The sequence below is a fragment of the Rhineura floridana genome, chromosome 7, assembly GCF_030035675.1.
Source record: "Rhineura floridana isolate rRhiFlo1 chromosome 7, rRhiFlo1.hap2, whole genome shotgun sequence".
Classification (NCBI taxonomy): Eukaryota; Metazoa; Chordata; class Lepidosauria; order Squamata; family Rhineuridae; genus Rhineura; species Rhineura floridana.
Genome location: NC_084486.1, coordinates 110,274,235 through 110,289,943, shown reverse-complemented (window position 1 = coordinate 110,289,943; position 15,709 = coordinate 110,274,235). Strand labels below are relative to the sequence as shown.

The following is a 15,709-nucleotide window of genomic DNA, read 5'->3' as shown; positions in this document are numbered from 1 at the left end:
AGTACCTTGTTTTCTCAAATAAATTGGCACATAGTGTGTTTCTGTTTTCTCCTAGCCAGAATTTGTTAGCTATTCCCTTTGCAAAGATTTTTTTTTCCACTTGGCAATAGCATAGGAAGTTGTCTTTATGCTAACTCAGATCCCTGGTCCATCTAGCCCAGTAGAATATCCCCGAAGATAAAATACAGATTTTAAAAACCGAGAGGCCAAACTACAGCAGTTATTCCAAGGGCCTGGGTGAACAGAAATAATAGAATGATGCCAAAAAGGCCATAAAGATAATAATAATAATAATAATAATAAAATAATAAAATTTTATTTCTAGGCCGCCTATCTGGCCGCATCGGCGGCCACTCTAGGCGGCGTACAAAATCAGATAAATACAACATATCAAATAAACATATAACCAGAACTTGATATAAAATTAAGCTAAAACCATCCACAACTATCGCCAATAAAATTAGGCTACCCCAGGGGTCTTGTAGGCCTGCCTGAATAGCCAGGTTTTCAAGGCTTGGCGAAAACTTGGCAAGGAGGGGACATGGCGTAGATTGTAAGGGAGAGAGTTCCAGAGGGTGGGGGCCACAATTGAGAATGCCCTCTCTCTGGTCCGCACCAGCCTAGCTGTTTTAACTGGTGGGACCGAGAGAAGGTCTTGAGTGGCTGATCTCGTCAGGCAGCATATTTGTTGATGCTGGAGGTGCTCCTTCAGGTAAACTGGGCCGAGACCGTATAGGGCTTTAAAGGTTAATACCAACACCTTGAATTGGGCCCGGTAAACAACTGGTAACCAGTGTAGATCTTCTAACACCGGAGTGATATGATCACGGCGACGGCTGTTCTTAATCAGACGCGCCGCCGCGTTCTGTACCAGCTGTAATTTCCGGACTGTTTTCAAGGGTAACCCAACGTAGAGCACATTACAGTAGTCTAAGCGAGAGGAGACCAGGGCATGCACCACCCGTGAGAGAAGCTGTACAGGAAGGTAGGGTCGCAGCCTCTGTATCAGATGTAATTGATACCAAGCTGCCCGGCTCACTGCTGAAACCTGAGCCTCCATGGACAGCTGGGAGTCCAAAATGACCCCAAGGCTGCGGACCTGGTCCTTCAGGGGCAATTTTACCCCACTGAGCACCAGGTCTATATCTCCCAACCTCCTGTCTCCCACGAGCAGCACCTCGGTCTTGTCAGGGTTTAGTTTTAGCCTATTTCCTCCCATCCATTCACTTACTGACCTCAGGCAATTGGAAATGGTCAACACAGCCAACTCTGGTGAGGACTTGAACGAGAGATAGAGCTGAGTGTCATCCGCATATTGGTGGCACCGCAGCCCAAATCTCCTGATGATGGCTCCCAGCGGCTTTACATAGATGTTGAATAGCATGGGGGAGAGGATAGAACCCTGTGGCACACCACAATTGAGAGGCCAAGGGTCTGAAACCTCATCCCCCAATGCCACCCGCTGATGCCTGTCTGAGAGATAGGAACGGAACCACCGTAAGACGGTGCCCCCATTCCCATTCCCTTCAGGCGATCTAAAAGGATACCGTGGTCGACGGTATCAAAAGCCGCTGAGAGATCCAGGAGGACGAGGAATGCATGTTCTCCCTTGTCCAACGCTCTCCTTAAATCATCCACCAGAGCGACCAAGGCTGTTTCAGTTCCATGACCAGTCCTGAAGCCCGACTGGAATGGATCCAAATAATCTGCTTCATCCAAGTGTGTCAGTAACTGTTTGGCCACCACTTGCTCAATCACCTTGCCCAAGAATGGTAAATTAGAAACTGGGCGAAAGTTGTTCAATTCTTGGGGATCCAAGGAGGTCTTTTTCAGAATGGGCTTTATTACCGCCTCCTTGAGGGCTAATGGCACTGCACCTTCTTCTAAAGAAGCATTCACCACTGCCTTGATCCCTTCACTCAGTCTCTCTTTACAGCCCAAAATGAGCCATGTGGGGCAAGGATCAAGCAAACAAGTGGTCGGCCTCACAGTAGAGAGCACCTTGTCCACTTCCTCAGAGGGAAGAGGCTTAAACCGATGCCACCAGACCGGAATGCAACTGGCCGACTCTGGCACACTTCCTGTATCCACGGTATACGGAATCGTGCTCTTCAGGCAAAGTGTTCAGCAAAGTGTTTAGCAAATTTGTCACAGGAGGCTTTAGAATGTTCCATTGGTTCCTGCACAGCTGGACCGACCAGACTTCGGACCACTTGGAACAACCTCCTGGGACAACACTCTGCGGACGCAATAGAGGCAGCAAAGAAATCCCTCTTTGTTGCCTTTGTTGCCACTTGGTAGGCTGCAATTGCTGCTCTAACCAGTGTCCGATTGACTTCGGAGTGAGATTTCCGCCACCGGCATTCTAGTCGTCTCACCTCCCGTCTCAGACCCCGCAACCGTGGTGTATACCAGGGTGCAATCTGAGTTCTATTCAGGGGGAGAGGACGTTTCGGAGCCACCTAGTCTATTGCCCCGGTGATCTCCCTATTTTCCATAGGAGGTAGGCCATCAAAGCGGGTAGTGACTCCACCTATCGTCTGAAGGCAAGAATGTTTCTGAAGTCAAGACTAGGGGCGTCAGGCCCCTCCCACTCTCCAGTTCATTCTTGCCTTCGTACCGAACAAGTTTGAGTTTTCTAGCATTGAGTCTAGCTAAGTCGTTTGTTTTCTGTGTTTGTGTCTTTTGGCTGACAGGGTGTGGAGTTTTCAGTGTCTGTGTATTTCACACTTCCCTTCCCTCTGTCTTGCTTTTTACGTCGTCTGTTTGTTTTCCTGGGGAATCCTTGGGGGAGGTTTTCCCTTGCCTGGGCCGTTTTTTCCTTTTTCTGTTCAGTTTTTACTATCACGGCCCTCAGAGAGACCGTGGCTGCGGTTCTCTCTTCCCTCAACGGGAGCTTGCGGCTGCAGCTCCCGGCTGATTTCGCCGCTTATTTTTTACCAGTTCTATTCACGTCCCCCTCAGGAGCCCGCTCTTGCAGCTTCCTTTTTCCTGGCTGTTTGGGTCGCTGCCTCCCCAGTTCGACCACGGCTTCTCCGTCGCGGCGGTTCATCCTAGCGCCTGCAACTGCGGCTTTTCATTTTGTCAAGGAGAATCTCATTTAAACTATCCTGCCCCTCCCCGGCTCGCTCTGTGGCAGCTTTAAATCTCGCCGCGCCCGTTGCCCGCCGCTGCGGCTTAATCAGGCTTCCTAAGCCTTCAATCTACTGGGGATTCTGCTGGCCGTCTCCATAGCAGACCCCTTGTCCTGGCTTTTACAGCCGCGATCGAGCCTTCCATATGCGGCTCCAGAGCTTTTCTTTTTTTTTCAACTTGGTGGCCGCTGTTTCGTTCACTAGTGCTCTTAGGGGACCGCCATTGCTTCTTCATCCCCACAAGCCTTTCCTGATTGGCCAATTTTCCCGCCCTTTTTTGCGGGCGCCATTTTGGCTGTCAAAATTTTCCCGCTCTTTCTACTAGCCTATTAGTATTACTAAGGGGGGGTCTCCCTTCCACGGGCTGTGGATAACAGAGCCCAAACCTTTTGTCAGCTTCCACTGTATGAAGTGCCCCTTGTGTGTGTGTGGCAGATAGGCTCTTATTGCCCATTTACTCTTCTTCTGCTGCTGGCCCTGACAGCTATTTGATTACTGCTGCGATCTGAACCAGTACAAAGACTGTGATTGCTACAAGGACTTTGAACCTGTGGCTGCTTCATCGATATTAATACTACACTGACTGTGCACCAGACCATCTGACACCTAGTGTGCAAGGTTTTGATACCATATTAACCCTGTCTGGACTGTACATTCTGTCCCACCCATGGCCGTGTACAAGGCTGTTGATATCATACAAAGCTGTTTGAACTGTACCTTCTGCCCCATCCGTGGCCGAGTACTAGTGCCGTTGTTACTCTGCAAAGCTGAACAAATATTACATCGCTATCTGGACGTGCACCCCATCTGTGTATTAAGTCTGTTCATAGTGTACATTCTGCCCCATCGTGGCAGTGTACTTAGCCATCAGCCAGTGCATTCTGCCCCAGTCGTGTGCCGTGTACTGAGCCTGTTCGGGTCTGTGCATTCTGCCCCAGTCGTGTGCCGTGCACTGCTACCCTTTAAAGTATATGATGGCAGAACAGCCAGAGACAACTCAGGCAACCAAGCTGAAACAACAGCCAGAGACAAACCAGATGACCAAGCCTAAACCAACTAAGGCGGTCAAACATAAGCATGCTAAAGCGGCCGCCAAAACTAAGCATCTTGCCAGCCACAGCACAACCAAGCGGCCCCGCTATGTCTCTGCTCCAGTTCCAGAGGGGTCAAACCATGCACAGTTAACTACCCTATTTCATTCTCCTGCTGCTTCCTCTGATGAGGAGGATTTTCCTGGCTTTCCTGTACAACCAATGGTCAGCCAATCTGGGGCTTACTCTTCTTCACTACCTGTGGGGCCTTCCGCACTTCCGTCTATCCAAGAGCAACCATCTACATCTCCAGGTCTGCAGCTGTCCCACGAGTTCATCTCACAACTTCAGGGCATGCTGTCATTTTTCGCTCAGAGACAGTCACCATCACAAGTTCCCGCTATTCCTCAACACAGTGGGCAGCACTTTGTACACAGTGAGACAATCCCACCAGGTTCCCCAGACCCGTTTGACATTGCCAGGGGCAGGTTTATTGATGACGCCTCTTGTGAGGAGGAGTCCGCATTTGCGCTGCAAGACCAAGGAGACGAATGGAGTGACCATTCGGAACATGAGCAGGATACAACTTATCACCTCTTCGATGCCGCGGACTACCAGCTCCTTGCGCGCAGAGTGTTGAACACCCTTGGCCTTCAATCCACTCCCACTGCAGCTAACACTCCCGCTTTAAAAGTGGCCAGGGTCTTGAAATCCCCCACGCCAGCAGAAAACTTTCTTCCGGTGCCAGACCCAATCGCTAAGTTGGCCAAGGACGAATGGTCTCACCCTTTACAAGCACGCCGATTTAATAACATTGCGGACAGACTTTATCCTTTGACCCCGGACTTTTCTACCAGACTGGCCGTCCCTGGCATAGACGAGCCAATTTCCAGCTTAGTTTCCAGATCTCTTTTGCCAAGAGAAGGAGAATCTCATTTAAAGGATGCCACTGAACGCAGACTGGACTTTGCTTTATGCAAGACCCATGAGGCCATCGCGTTTTCTATGTGTGCATCTACATCAGCCTCTATTTTCGCCAGGGCAGCGATGATGTGGTTGGATGACCTCATCGACGATCCCAATCCAGATCCTGTCTCTCTGCGAAGATCGCTACTAAAATTGCGAAAAACAGCTGCTTTCGTAGCCGACGCCACCTTGGACGCGAATCAGCTAGGAGCACGAGCCATGGCAGCTCAGGTTGTTGCCCGACGGACCCTCTGGCTCCGTCACTGGCAGGCTGACTCTACTGCCAGAGTTAATCTATCACGGGCACCTTATGCCGGGTCATTACTTTTTGGCAAGGAGGCACTAAAGGCAGTGCTTGTTGACCCTAAGGACACTCGAAAACCTGTCTTGGCCACCGTCAGAAACATTGAGCGCAGACCTTTTAGACGCTTCGCTTCGTACCGCACGTCTCAGCCCTTTCGAGGAACGCGGCCTGGGGGACGAGGCCGTGAGTTCCCAGCATATGATTTCTGCTCCTCCAGAGGAGGCTGGAACCGACGTTTCCCGGGTAGAGGTCAGTACCAGGGCCGCAGAAGCTCCTCAACGTCCTCATACAGGGGAGGGTCTCGACAGCGCAGACACTATTGATATAATACCAGTTGGGGGCAGACTTCATCTATTTGGCAAACATTGGCTACGTCTGACTCAGATCTCCTGGATCAGAGATCTTTTTTGTTATGGATATGCAATTGAGTTTTGGGCAATACCTCCAGACAAGTTTCATCCCTCCCCTTGTCCCAGGGCACCAGCCAGGCATTGCATCATGCAGACTGCGATACATCACCTCTTGGACATAGCGGCGATAGAGCCAGTCGCTACTACAGAGAGGTCAGAAGGGGTCTACTCCCTCCTATTTGCTGTGCCCAAACGAGATCTCTCATGGAGGGCGGTATTGGACCTCAAGTTCATTAACCATTTCGTAAAGTATCGCAGGTTCAGAATGGAATCCCTCCACTCCATTACAGACAGCCTGCACGAGGGAGACTTCCTGGTTTCTATCGATCTAAAGGAAGCGTATCTCCATGTGCCTATTTGCATAGCCCACAGAAAATTTCTTCGTTTTGCCTTTGGCTCCCAGCACTTCCAATATCGCGCCATGCCGTTCGGACTCTCGTCTGCCCCGAGAGTGTTTACCAAGGTGCTACTCATACTAGTGGCTTACCTTAGGCTTCAAGGGGTCCACATCTACCCCTATCTGGATGATCTTCTAATACGGGCGAATTCTAGGGAGCGGGCTCATCGTCACCTAACACGCTACATGTCTTACAGGCCCACAGTTGGCTAGTCAACTTCGACAAAAGCCATCTACAACCAACCCAACGTCTGCAACATCTAGGAGCAATGTTGGACACCCTGCAAGCGACTGTGTTCCTGTCCCCAGATCGCATAACTGCTATCACAGACATCGCAAGATCTCTGATGCACAAAACATCCGCAGACGTCATGCTTCTAGCCAGGGCGCTAGGAATGTTGGTGTCCACCATTCATATTATTCCATGGGCTCGAGCTCATACTCGCCAGCTACAGTGGGCCTTGCTGCCGTTCCAACACGACATTGCCAGCTCAAACCATTGAACAATTCCATTGAGCCACATACTGTGTTTGTCATTCCGCTGGTGGACGACGGTAAAACATCTCACCCAGGGCACTCCGTTCAGAGAACTGCACAGGACTGTCATCACCACAGATGCCAGTCTCCTCGGTTGGGGGGCCCACTGCAACTCTCAGTTTCTTCAAGGGGTTTGGACCACAGCAGAACAAACTCAGAGCATCAATTGGCTGGAGCTAAAGGCTGCCCACTTTGCTCTGCTTCATTTTCAATCTCTGTTCCCCTTGGACCATGTCCTCATTCGCACCGACAACACGTGTGCGAAATCACATTTAAACAGACGAGGAACGAGGTCGCGTTCCCTGCAGGATCTAGCTTACCTCATCTTCGACTGGGCAGAAGTCCTTGAAAGTCCTTGAAAGCAGAGCATCTCAGAGGTATTTGGAATGTGACAGCAGACTGGCTCAGCAGACAACAAGTCTTTCCAGGAGAATGGAAACTTCATCCGACCGTTTGCCATCTTCTCCAGCGTCGATTCGGCCTCTTCTCAGTCAACCTGTTTGCTTCCAGTCACAATTGCCAGCTCCCCAGGTACTTCGCACGATACCTGGACACGACAGCGGAAGCAGTGGATGCTCTGTCAATACCGTGGCCGGATGGCCTGTTGTACGCCTTCCCTCCCATTCCACTGCTAGCCAGAACCTTGAGGAAGGCACGGTGCGAGAGGGCACGGCTAGTGCTGATAGCACCATATTGGCCCCGTCGCCCGTGGTTCTCGGATCTCCTTGCAATGTCGGTGATGGATCCTTGGACACTTCCAGTCAGGCCAGATCTTCTATCCCAGGGCCCAGTATGTCAACAGGACCCCAAGTGGCTCAACCTAACAGTGTGGCTTTTGAATGGCGACATTTGAGGTCGGCTGGACTGTCGGATGCTGTCATTGACATTATTCTAGCCTCGAGACGACCATCCACCACCCATATATATCAGCATACTTGGGTGGCCTTTTCCAGGTGGTGTCAGACTCAGCACCTCGATCCTTCACAAGCTACAGTACAACAAGTACTGCAATATCTTCATAGGGGCCTCATGACGTCCACTCTGTCGTCCATTCTTTCAGTGTCCTCCACTGGTGCCCCATTGCCTCACATCCGTTCATCAAACGCTTCCTCAGAGTCACTGCTCTACATTCACTGGCTGTAGTCCACCGTTTTCCCTCATGGAGTCTGTCAAAGGTTCTGCAGGCCTTACAACGCCCTCCGTTTGAGCCTCTCAGGACTGTGCCTTTACGTCTGCTGTCCTTCAAGGTCCTGTTCCTGATTGCGATCACTTCTGCGAGACGAGTGTCGGAACTGGGTGCATTGTCTTCTGCTCGCCATCTCTGTGTTTTTCACAAGGATTCTGTTGTGCTGAAAACTGATCCTTCCGCCCCAAGGTCAATTCAATTTTCCATTGCAATCAGGACATTGTTCTTCCTTCATTTTGTCCGAATCCTACCCATCATCTAGAGCAGGCTTGGCATTCGTTGGATGTTCGGAGGGCTCTCAAGACCTACCTCTCCAGGACCCAGGATATACGACAGACTGAGTCTTTGTTTGTATCCTTTAATCCACATTCTATGGGGCATAAAGTTGCTAATTCTACTTTATCCCGCTGGTTGAGAGCATGTATTACCTTAGCTTATGAGTCTCTTAAGCTTCCTGTTCCACCTAGTATAACAGCTCATTCTACTAGGTCAGCTGCCACTACGGCTGCTTTTGCTACTAATGCTCCTGTTGCTGATATTTGCACAGCAGCCGTTTGGTCTACCCCACACTCGTTTATAAGGCATTATAAAATAGATCGTTATGCCTCTGCCGATGCCTCTTTTGGCAGACGAGTGTTGCAACAGGTTCTTAATGATGTGGGTGGTCCCTCCCTGTTATGGGCTGCTTTGGTACATCCCGCTTTGATGGCCTACCTCCTATGGAAAATGGACCATTGGTCTCACCTGAAGGGTGATTTTCATAGGAGGTAGGCCATCATGACCCTCCCAATTGGAGGAAACCTGGATGTCTAGATAGTCTTGGGGATTGTTTTTGATATCCCTGTATGTTACACTATTTTATTATGTTTATTAGTGAAGTCAAGACTCCTATTACGGTTATGTTAAAATCATATTATTATGAATGTTGCTATTGTGTTATGTTCTTGCTGGTAGACCCGTTGGCTTTTTTTCCTGCATTTTTAGATATCTCTATTTGGACTCGCTGCAAATGAACTGGAGAGTGGGAGGGGCCTGATGCCCCTAGTCTTGACTTCAGAAACATTCTTGCCTTCGGACGATAGGTGGAGTCACTACCCGCTTTGATGGCCTACCTCCTATGAAAATCACCCTTTAGGTGAGACCAATGGTCCATTCCACTCCATCACCAGGGTTTCGACCAGGCGACCTTCAGATAACTCCAAATCTCCCAGTGCATTCAGGAATCCCGTAGGCTCCATCAGGCACCTGGGATGGACCATTCTAATAGGTCCCTGTCCCCTGCGACGGGTTGCCGGCATTGAGAGAGCCATGTTTACCAGATAGTGATCTGTCCATGACACGGGGTTAGCAACAACAGCCCCCATTTTCAGATCACTTCCACCCCCTCCCGAGACAAACACAAGGTCGAGAGCATGACCGGCTACATGGGTGGGCTCCGTATTACTAAGGTGTAGTTCCCAGGAAGTCATGGTTTCCATGAAATCCCGAGGAGCTCCTGTGAGAGCCGTCTCAGCGTGCAGGTTAAAATCCCCCAAAACCAATAGGTTGGGGGAAAGGACCCGCACACCAGCCACAACCTCAAGCACCTCGGTCAGGGAGTCTGCTGTGCAGCTGGGTGGGTGGTACACAAGCAGAATCCCTAAACTACCCTTTGGGCCCAACCTCCAGTACATGCAGTCCACAAACTTGGTCTCGTGGAGAGGGGGTCTGGCAAAAATCAAAGACTCCCGATAAATAACTGCCACTCCCCCTCCCCGCCTACCAACCCTCAGCTGCTGTGCGTACCGGAACCCGGCTGGACACATGGCCTCAAGCACCGGGGCTGAGGCCTCATCCAGCCAAGTTTCCGTAATGCACATCAGGTCTGCGTTCTCATCCACGATCATGTCGTGGATGAGTGTTGTTTTCTGTAACACAGACCTGGCATTACACAACAGCAGTCGGAGGTTGGTTGGAGTCGTACTTCCCCCAGTTGTCTTCTGGCTGTGAACAGGCCCGGAACAGGGGATGGATATGATGCATCTATCCCTTGTTCCCCTAAACTGGCGTGGCCTGCCACCTGCACCTTTCCAGCATCTGCCGCCTAGCCTCTTAATATTGTGGTATATCTTAATATCTTAATAAAGATGATGCCAGGTAAACCTTCCTGGGAGCTTTTTCCTTATAATATTTTGTTAAAGCAATGGTTTGTCAGCCTTGGTGGGCTACTGCATTTGCCCTACCATTTTGGGTGCTGATGCCAGACCATATTTTCAAGGTTTTCTAAGCAGAAACGGAGGAGTCCTCTGAATACTGCAGTTCCTGCTCTCTAAGAACCATTAGAATAAATATTTAATATGTGGTACTTGTCCAAAGCAGTAACTATGTAGGCCACAGTGTGGATCCCAATAGTAGGGTTGGTGGTTTTGAAGCTATGATGTCCTGAGCAAATCTTTGTCTACATCCAGAACTTTCTACCTTTTTAAGGTGCAAGAGGACCTCAAGGAGAGGATGGCCACATTATTGTATTGGTAGAGAAAGGACAAATTGGGGAGCCAGGTCTTCCTGGTGAAGAAGGCTTGCCAGGACCACAGGGTAAGCAAACAGCTTATTTTTAAGTTACACAGGAACCAATAAATGTAAAATTAAGTTCAGAGTTTGATCTGCATTTTCCATATACTATCCGATATTTGGAAGGTGCTAATAACTCCCTAGCTGCTGTGTTTTGAAATCGCTTCACTGGTGCAAGACTATGGAAATGAAAGGAAGGATCAGACAGGCCACTTTTAGTTTTAGTTAAAATGTACTAGATACTGATTCCCTTTAATTGCAGGTTCTGTAGTTTTTCTGGCATTATTCTGTTTTTCTGTGTTTTGAGGGGAGGTTGCATTCACTTGTGTGACTAGAAAATATAATAATATATAACAAGCTCTTGGAATAATTTCAGGTGATAAGGGTAACACTGGATTCAGAGGAATCCCAGGATCACCAGGCAGAAATGCATTTCCAGGAACTCAAAAAGGTGAACCTGGTGGTGCTGGACAGGCTGGTTTTCAAGGGCTTCCTGGCTTTCCAGGGCCTCCAGGACTGAGAGGAATCATTGGTTTTCAAGGACAACAAGGTGACCAGGTATGCTGAGAATATTGTCAAAGAATTTGAAAGTCTAATGCCATATTTAGCTGGTTGTCTAAGGGAGCCTTGGAGTAGGGATGGGGGAGAAATTTGATTCAGTTTGCATTTATAGGCAAACCTACTTAACTCACACTTTCCAAAACAATACAAGAACAAAAACACAGCTAACCTATGAAATTCACACTTCTCCCAATTTTGCAATGCATTTCTCCAGCCAAGTAATGTTTATAAGAATGCATATACTAGGGTAATGTGTGCATAAAATGCATATATTAGTGAAAATAAACATACAAAGATACAGTATATTGGGGAGCATTGCTTTGCAAAAATATATATATCAGGCAAATTTGTATACAGATATATATATATTGAGAGAAATTTCCACAAAAATGCTGGTGGATTTTCATAAGGACTTTTTTTCAAAAAAGATCACAAACTTGTGGAAATGTGAAGAACTGAATTTAAGCCTAGGAAAATGTAAAATTGAGAGGTATCAAAATGGACAGATTTGCCCATCCCTACCTGAGGTTCTGTATGTGGCATATTAATAATACCCATTTGTGGTGCATGAGCCTTGAGAGGTTTGGCTGGTGTCAATGTTTCCAACTTTTAGGTGCCAACTAAAGATTTGTCTTTTCTATCAGACTTTCTAAGGTACAGGGATGCCTAGAATTCAGGAAATTGACAGACTGCTTTTATTCTATTGTATTGCTTATGTTTTTATTGTTTTATATTTTTATATAAAACATCTGGGGTCTTAGGATGAAAGATAGGATACAAGCTTTATATGCAGCTGATAGCGCTGGTGGAGCAGAGGTGTTTACCTAACCTCCCAGTAGGTGAGTCATTGCTGCTTACTGGGAGGAGGAGGGGCGAGACAGTGGCACGATTGGTGCAGTGCAAATGCACCAGTGGAACTAATCTGGTGCTCCTGCCGGTGCAACTGCACTGCCCGCCACCTTGCCGCTCTCCCACCCATAAGCAGCAGTGACTCACCTGCCAGCAGGCCAGATCTCCACCCCACCACACTGTCCACTACTGAGTTTTATAGACAAATATATAAATTTGCCTTTATACTTGTTTTTGATCTCTGAGCTAATGATACAGCCAATTTAGAGTATGATGGCCAGCTACTGCTGGCATACACATTCCTTAACTCATAGAACAGCTGCCTATAATATGGAGCATGACATATTAAAATGCAAGCCTTAGTGCGGAACATACTAACTTTCTAACTGGTCTTTAATATTTTGTGACAGTTGTATAAGCTGCAGAGTAAAATTCTTGCAAACCTGAGATATATTTATTGCTTTGTGCAACTGTTAGTCTTGTCAGTTTCTTTAAGCAAGCTGAACAATAAATTAATAGGTCTGCATTACAGAAAATACTACCTGACTACTTAGAAATCTTCAGCATCACAAAGATTTCTGTGGGAAGAGTAGAGGTCAGACAGAAGAAGGTAGAGCTCCATCTAGAGGAAGGTTGAATTGGTTTCTATTTTATTTGCATTCTTGCAAAGTACAAAACGCTTTCTTTCAGTTCTCTGTATTATAAAATGTTAGGATTTGATGCATAAAACAAGACCCTCATTTAGTTTTAATTTAATTAGGGTACACAGGGACTACCAGGTATTCCAGGAGGTTCAGGACTGGATGGTGCAAAAGGATCTAAAGGTAATGCTGTAATTGTAATAATGCATGAAGATTACTCATTGATTGGGTTTATGTGCATGATTTAGGAAAAATAAATATACGAACAGTACAAAATAATATTGTGCTGCCTATATGCATTGATTAAAGCTTTGCTAGACCATGCTGAGAGGAAAAGGCTGATACCTCACAAATTTTTAATTTTTTTTTAAGTGATACATTTAAGGGCCATTAAAAAACTTCGTGGGCTGGATGAGAACTGCAGGTTAGCCACCCCTGTTTTAAACTAAGTCTCCATTTATTTAGGTTTAAACTGGGGAGATGGTGACATCAAGCATTAAAATTAAGGATTTAAAAAGCAACAACACAGTGTCCCAGAAATACCATAGCATGTCATTCTGGGGTTCAGATCAATCTCTCCCTTAGTTCATAAAACTTTTGGGACCAAGAAGACATTAAATCTATGTACATAGTACAATATGTGTATTATGCGCACTGCTTAGAGTTTGGTGATTGAGTGGTCTATAAATCTTTCTAAAATAACTAAAATTAAAATAAAGTTAGGATAGTGTGCTGTAGGAAAATTAAATAACTAAACTGAAAAATGAATTTAAACATATGAACAGATGTGTTCAAAGAGGTGTGAAACAGGTCATTTTCTTGACCTCAAGCTAACTGATATACCTTTACACAGCAATTAGCAATTATTTCCAAGTTTTAAAATTATTTTGTTTGCAGATAGAGAATTGTTTTTCTGTAATAGTCTTTCAAAGGACCCAATATATATCAAATGACTTCAGTATTACAGCCAGTGATGCTCTTACAAAAATTAAAAGCCTAAAATGTGCATGCATGACAGCAGAACGAGTGCAGATATAACAAAGTCAATACAGATAGAGAAAAGTGTTCTATTTGCTTAGTTATTAGGCAGGCGCACTTGTTCACAAAAGCTATCTCCATCTCTAACTTTTGCAGGTAGCAGAGGTGATCCAGCTGTCTCTAATGGCCAGCCTGGTAAGAAAGGTCTTGCAGGAGATCGAGGATTGCCAGGTGACTATTCTTTTGGTTATTTGGTAACCAGTAGGCAAGGTGTTTGTGTGTGTGTGTGTGTGTGTATATATATATATATATATATTATATTTTGTGTGTGTGTGTATGTATGTATATTTGCCCTACCAAGTGTATGCATATTATTTCTGAGTAGATGAATCAAACATTTATGGCTTTATGACAGGGATTAGGAACCTTTTGACCCAGAGGGCCAATCTTTATCTCCCCGCCCCCCTCACAACCCCATGAACAATCTTTGACAAGTGGGGAGGACCACCCAATTTTCAATCATCTGACATTATGTGACTAATAGGGGGTGGTCCTGACCACCTATCAAATTTGTCCCATGAAGTTGGGGGGGAGGAGTCTTCTTTGCATGTTCCCCACAGAGAACACACTGGCAAAGCAGCACCAAGCAGGATTGAACTCTCCACTCACCAACTGATGAGTGAAGGGTTCAGTCCTGCAGGGAACACACTGGCGAACCAGCACCAAGCAGAATTAAACTCCACCCATAAGCTGACATCACCCAATGACATCAGATGATTGACAGGTGAGCGTAGTTTGAAGAAAACTGCCATGCAAGCCAAATTGGATCTCCAAAGCAGGCCCAGTTTGGCCTATGGGCTGGAGGTTCCCCACCCCTGCTTTATGATTTGAAATGATGATTTAATGCCAGTTCAAACTGTATGCTGCAGATACATTTGCTTTCTGCACACTGCATGTCTCCTGGTGAGCATCACGAAGTGAAGGAGAAATTTGTGCCTATAAATGCACAGGAGTGCTTGTTGGATACATGGCTTCATGTTCATAGCATGTTTATAGACATGCATCTCCCATCACATTTAAGTGTTCACTGTGGCAAGTATCAGTGTACATATGTAACTGGTTTGTAAAGTGGTGGTCCTAGAGTGGTCCATGTTGATGTGTTTCTGAAAAGCAAATATTCTTTGCTGAATAATTGAAGATGTCTGTGTGCATTGTCGTGGAATTTACGACTGAGTTCTTTTTGAGGAGATTTAATAATGAAGCCAAAGCCTGTTTTAAGGTTGTTTATTTAGCTAAGCGCTTAACCAGAGTAGAGTACAGGACTCAACTCTCTTCCTCAAAATGGTGGTTAGTTACAGACAGTTATATACCTTTACCTCCGTCACAATCATGGCAACAGTTACATTGCATTATTCTATGTTACAATGCTACAATGATGCTCTGCCCCCTGTTCCATCCGTCCTCCCTTCATTCCTGCAATATCAGTGTCCTTGGCACATTTTCACTACAACAGCACTATTCTCTGTTGTCTACGTGACCCCCTGTCTAGGGGAAATGGCAATCAGACTTGTTCAGTATTGATCGAAATCCACTTCACTCCCCCCTATGGGACTCCTTTCGAGTCCCATCCCAATTTGCATGATACATAACACTTTCTCTTCTTCCTCCATCCGTTGTCTATCACATTCAAAGTACATTTGTTTCACTTCAGCCGGTGTTAACATTTGGGTGGTCTTTTGCATGGTACTCTGGAGCTTTAAGATCTTTATAAGCTTCCAGGATCTTATGACTTGGGGCTACCCTTCGATAATTTCATATCAGACCCTTAGGAAAGGTGTCCACATTCCTGATTCCAGGGGCTAGAAGTCCAATATTACAAGTTCCTTTTGCGTTAATGGGTATGCATACAGATCCAGCAAGTACTCTTGTTCATCCCTCTAGCGAGATCGACCATTAGCCTTAGGTATGTGTTCCTACTCCAATCAGGATGTCCTGTAAAAAGGAGGCTATACAATATTAGGAAAGCAAGCCTAACTCCCGCAGGAGCCATATTATGACTGTGATTATAAGAAATAGCAAGCAAACAGCAATACAAGTCACTGGCCTCCCCACCTCGGTGTGAGAAGGGCTCAAAGTCTATCTGGGGAGCTGGGTGCTACTTGTGG

At 46.6% G+C, this 15,709-nt stretch overlaps 1 protein-coding gene across 4 annotated transcripts in view; it reads left to right on the top strand.

The window, feature by feature from the left end:
- Positions 1–15,709, top strand: part of COL4A4 (collagen type IV alpha 4 chain) — a 192,770-nt gene that overhangs the window by 124,638 nt on the left and 52,423 nt on the right. For all 4 annotated transcript variants that reach the window (XM_061636823.1, XM_061636821.1, XM_061636822.1 and 1 more), the window contains 4 exons: positions 10,432–10,539; positions 10,892–11,073; positions 12,686–12,749; positions 13,701–13,775. In XM_061636823.1, the coding sequence (XP_061492807.1) occupies positions 10,432–10,539; positions 10,892–11,073; positions 12,686–12,749; positions 13,701–13,775 (429 nt within the window). The remainder of the gene's footprint in view (positions 1–10,431; positions 10,540–10,891; positions 11,074–12,685; positions 12,750–13,700; positions 13,776–15,709) is intronic.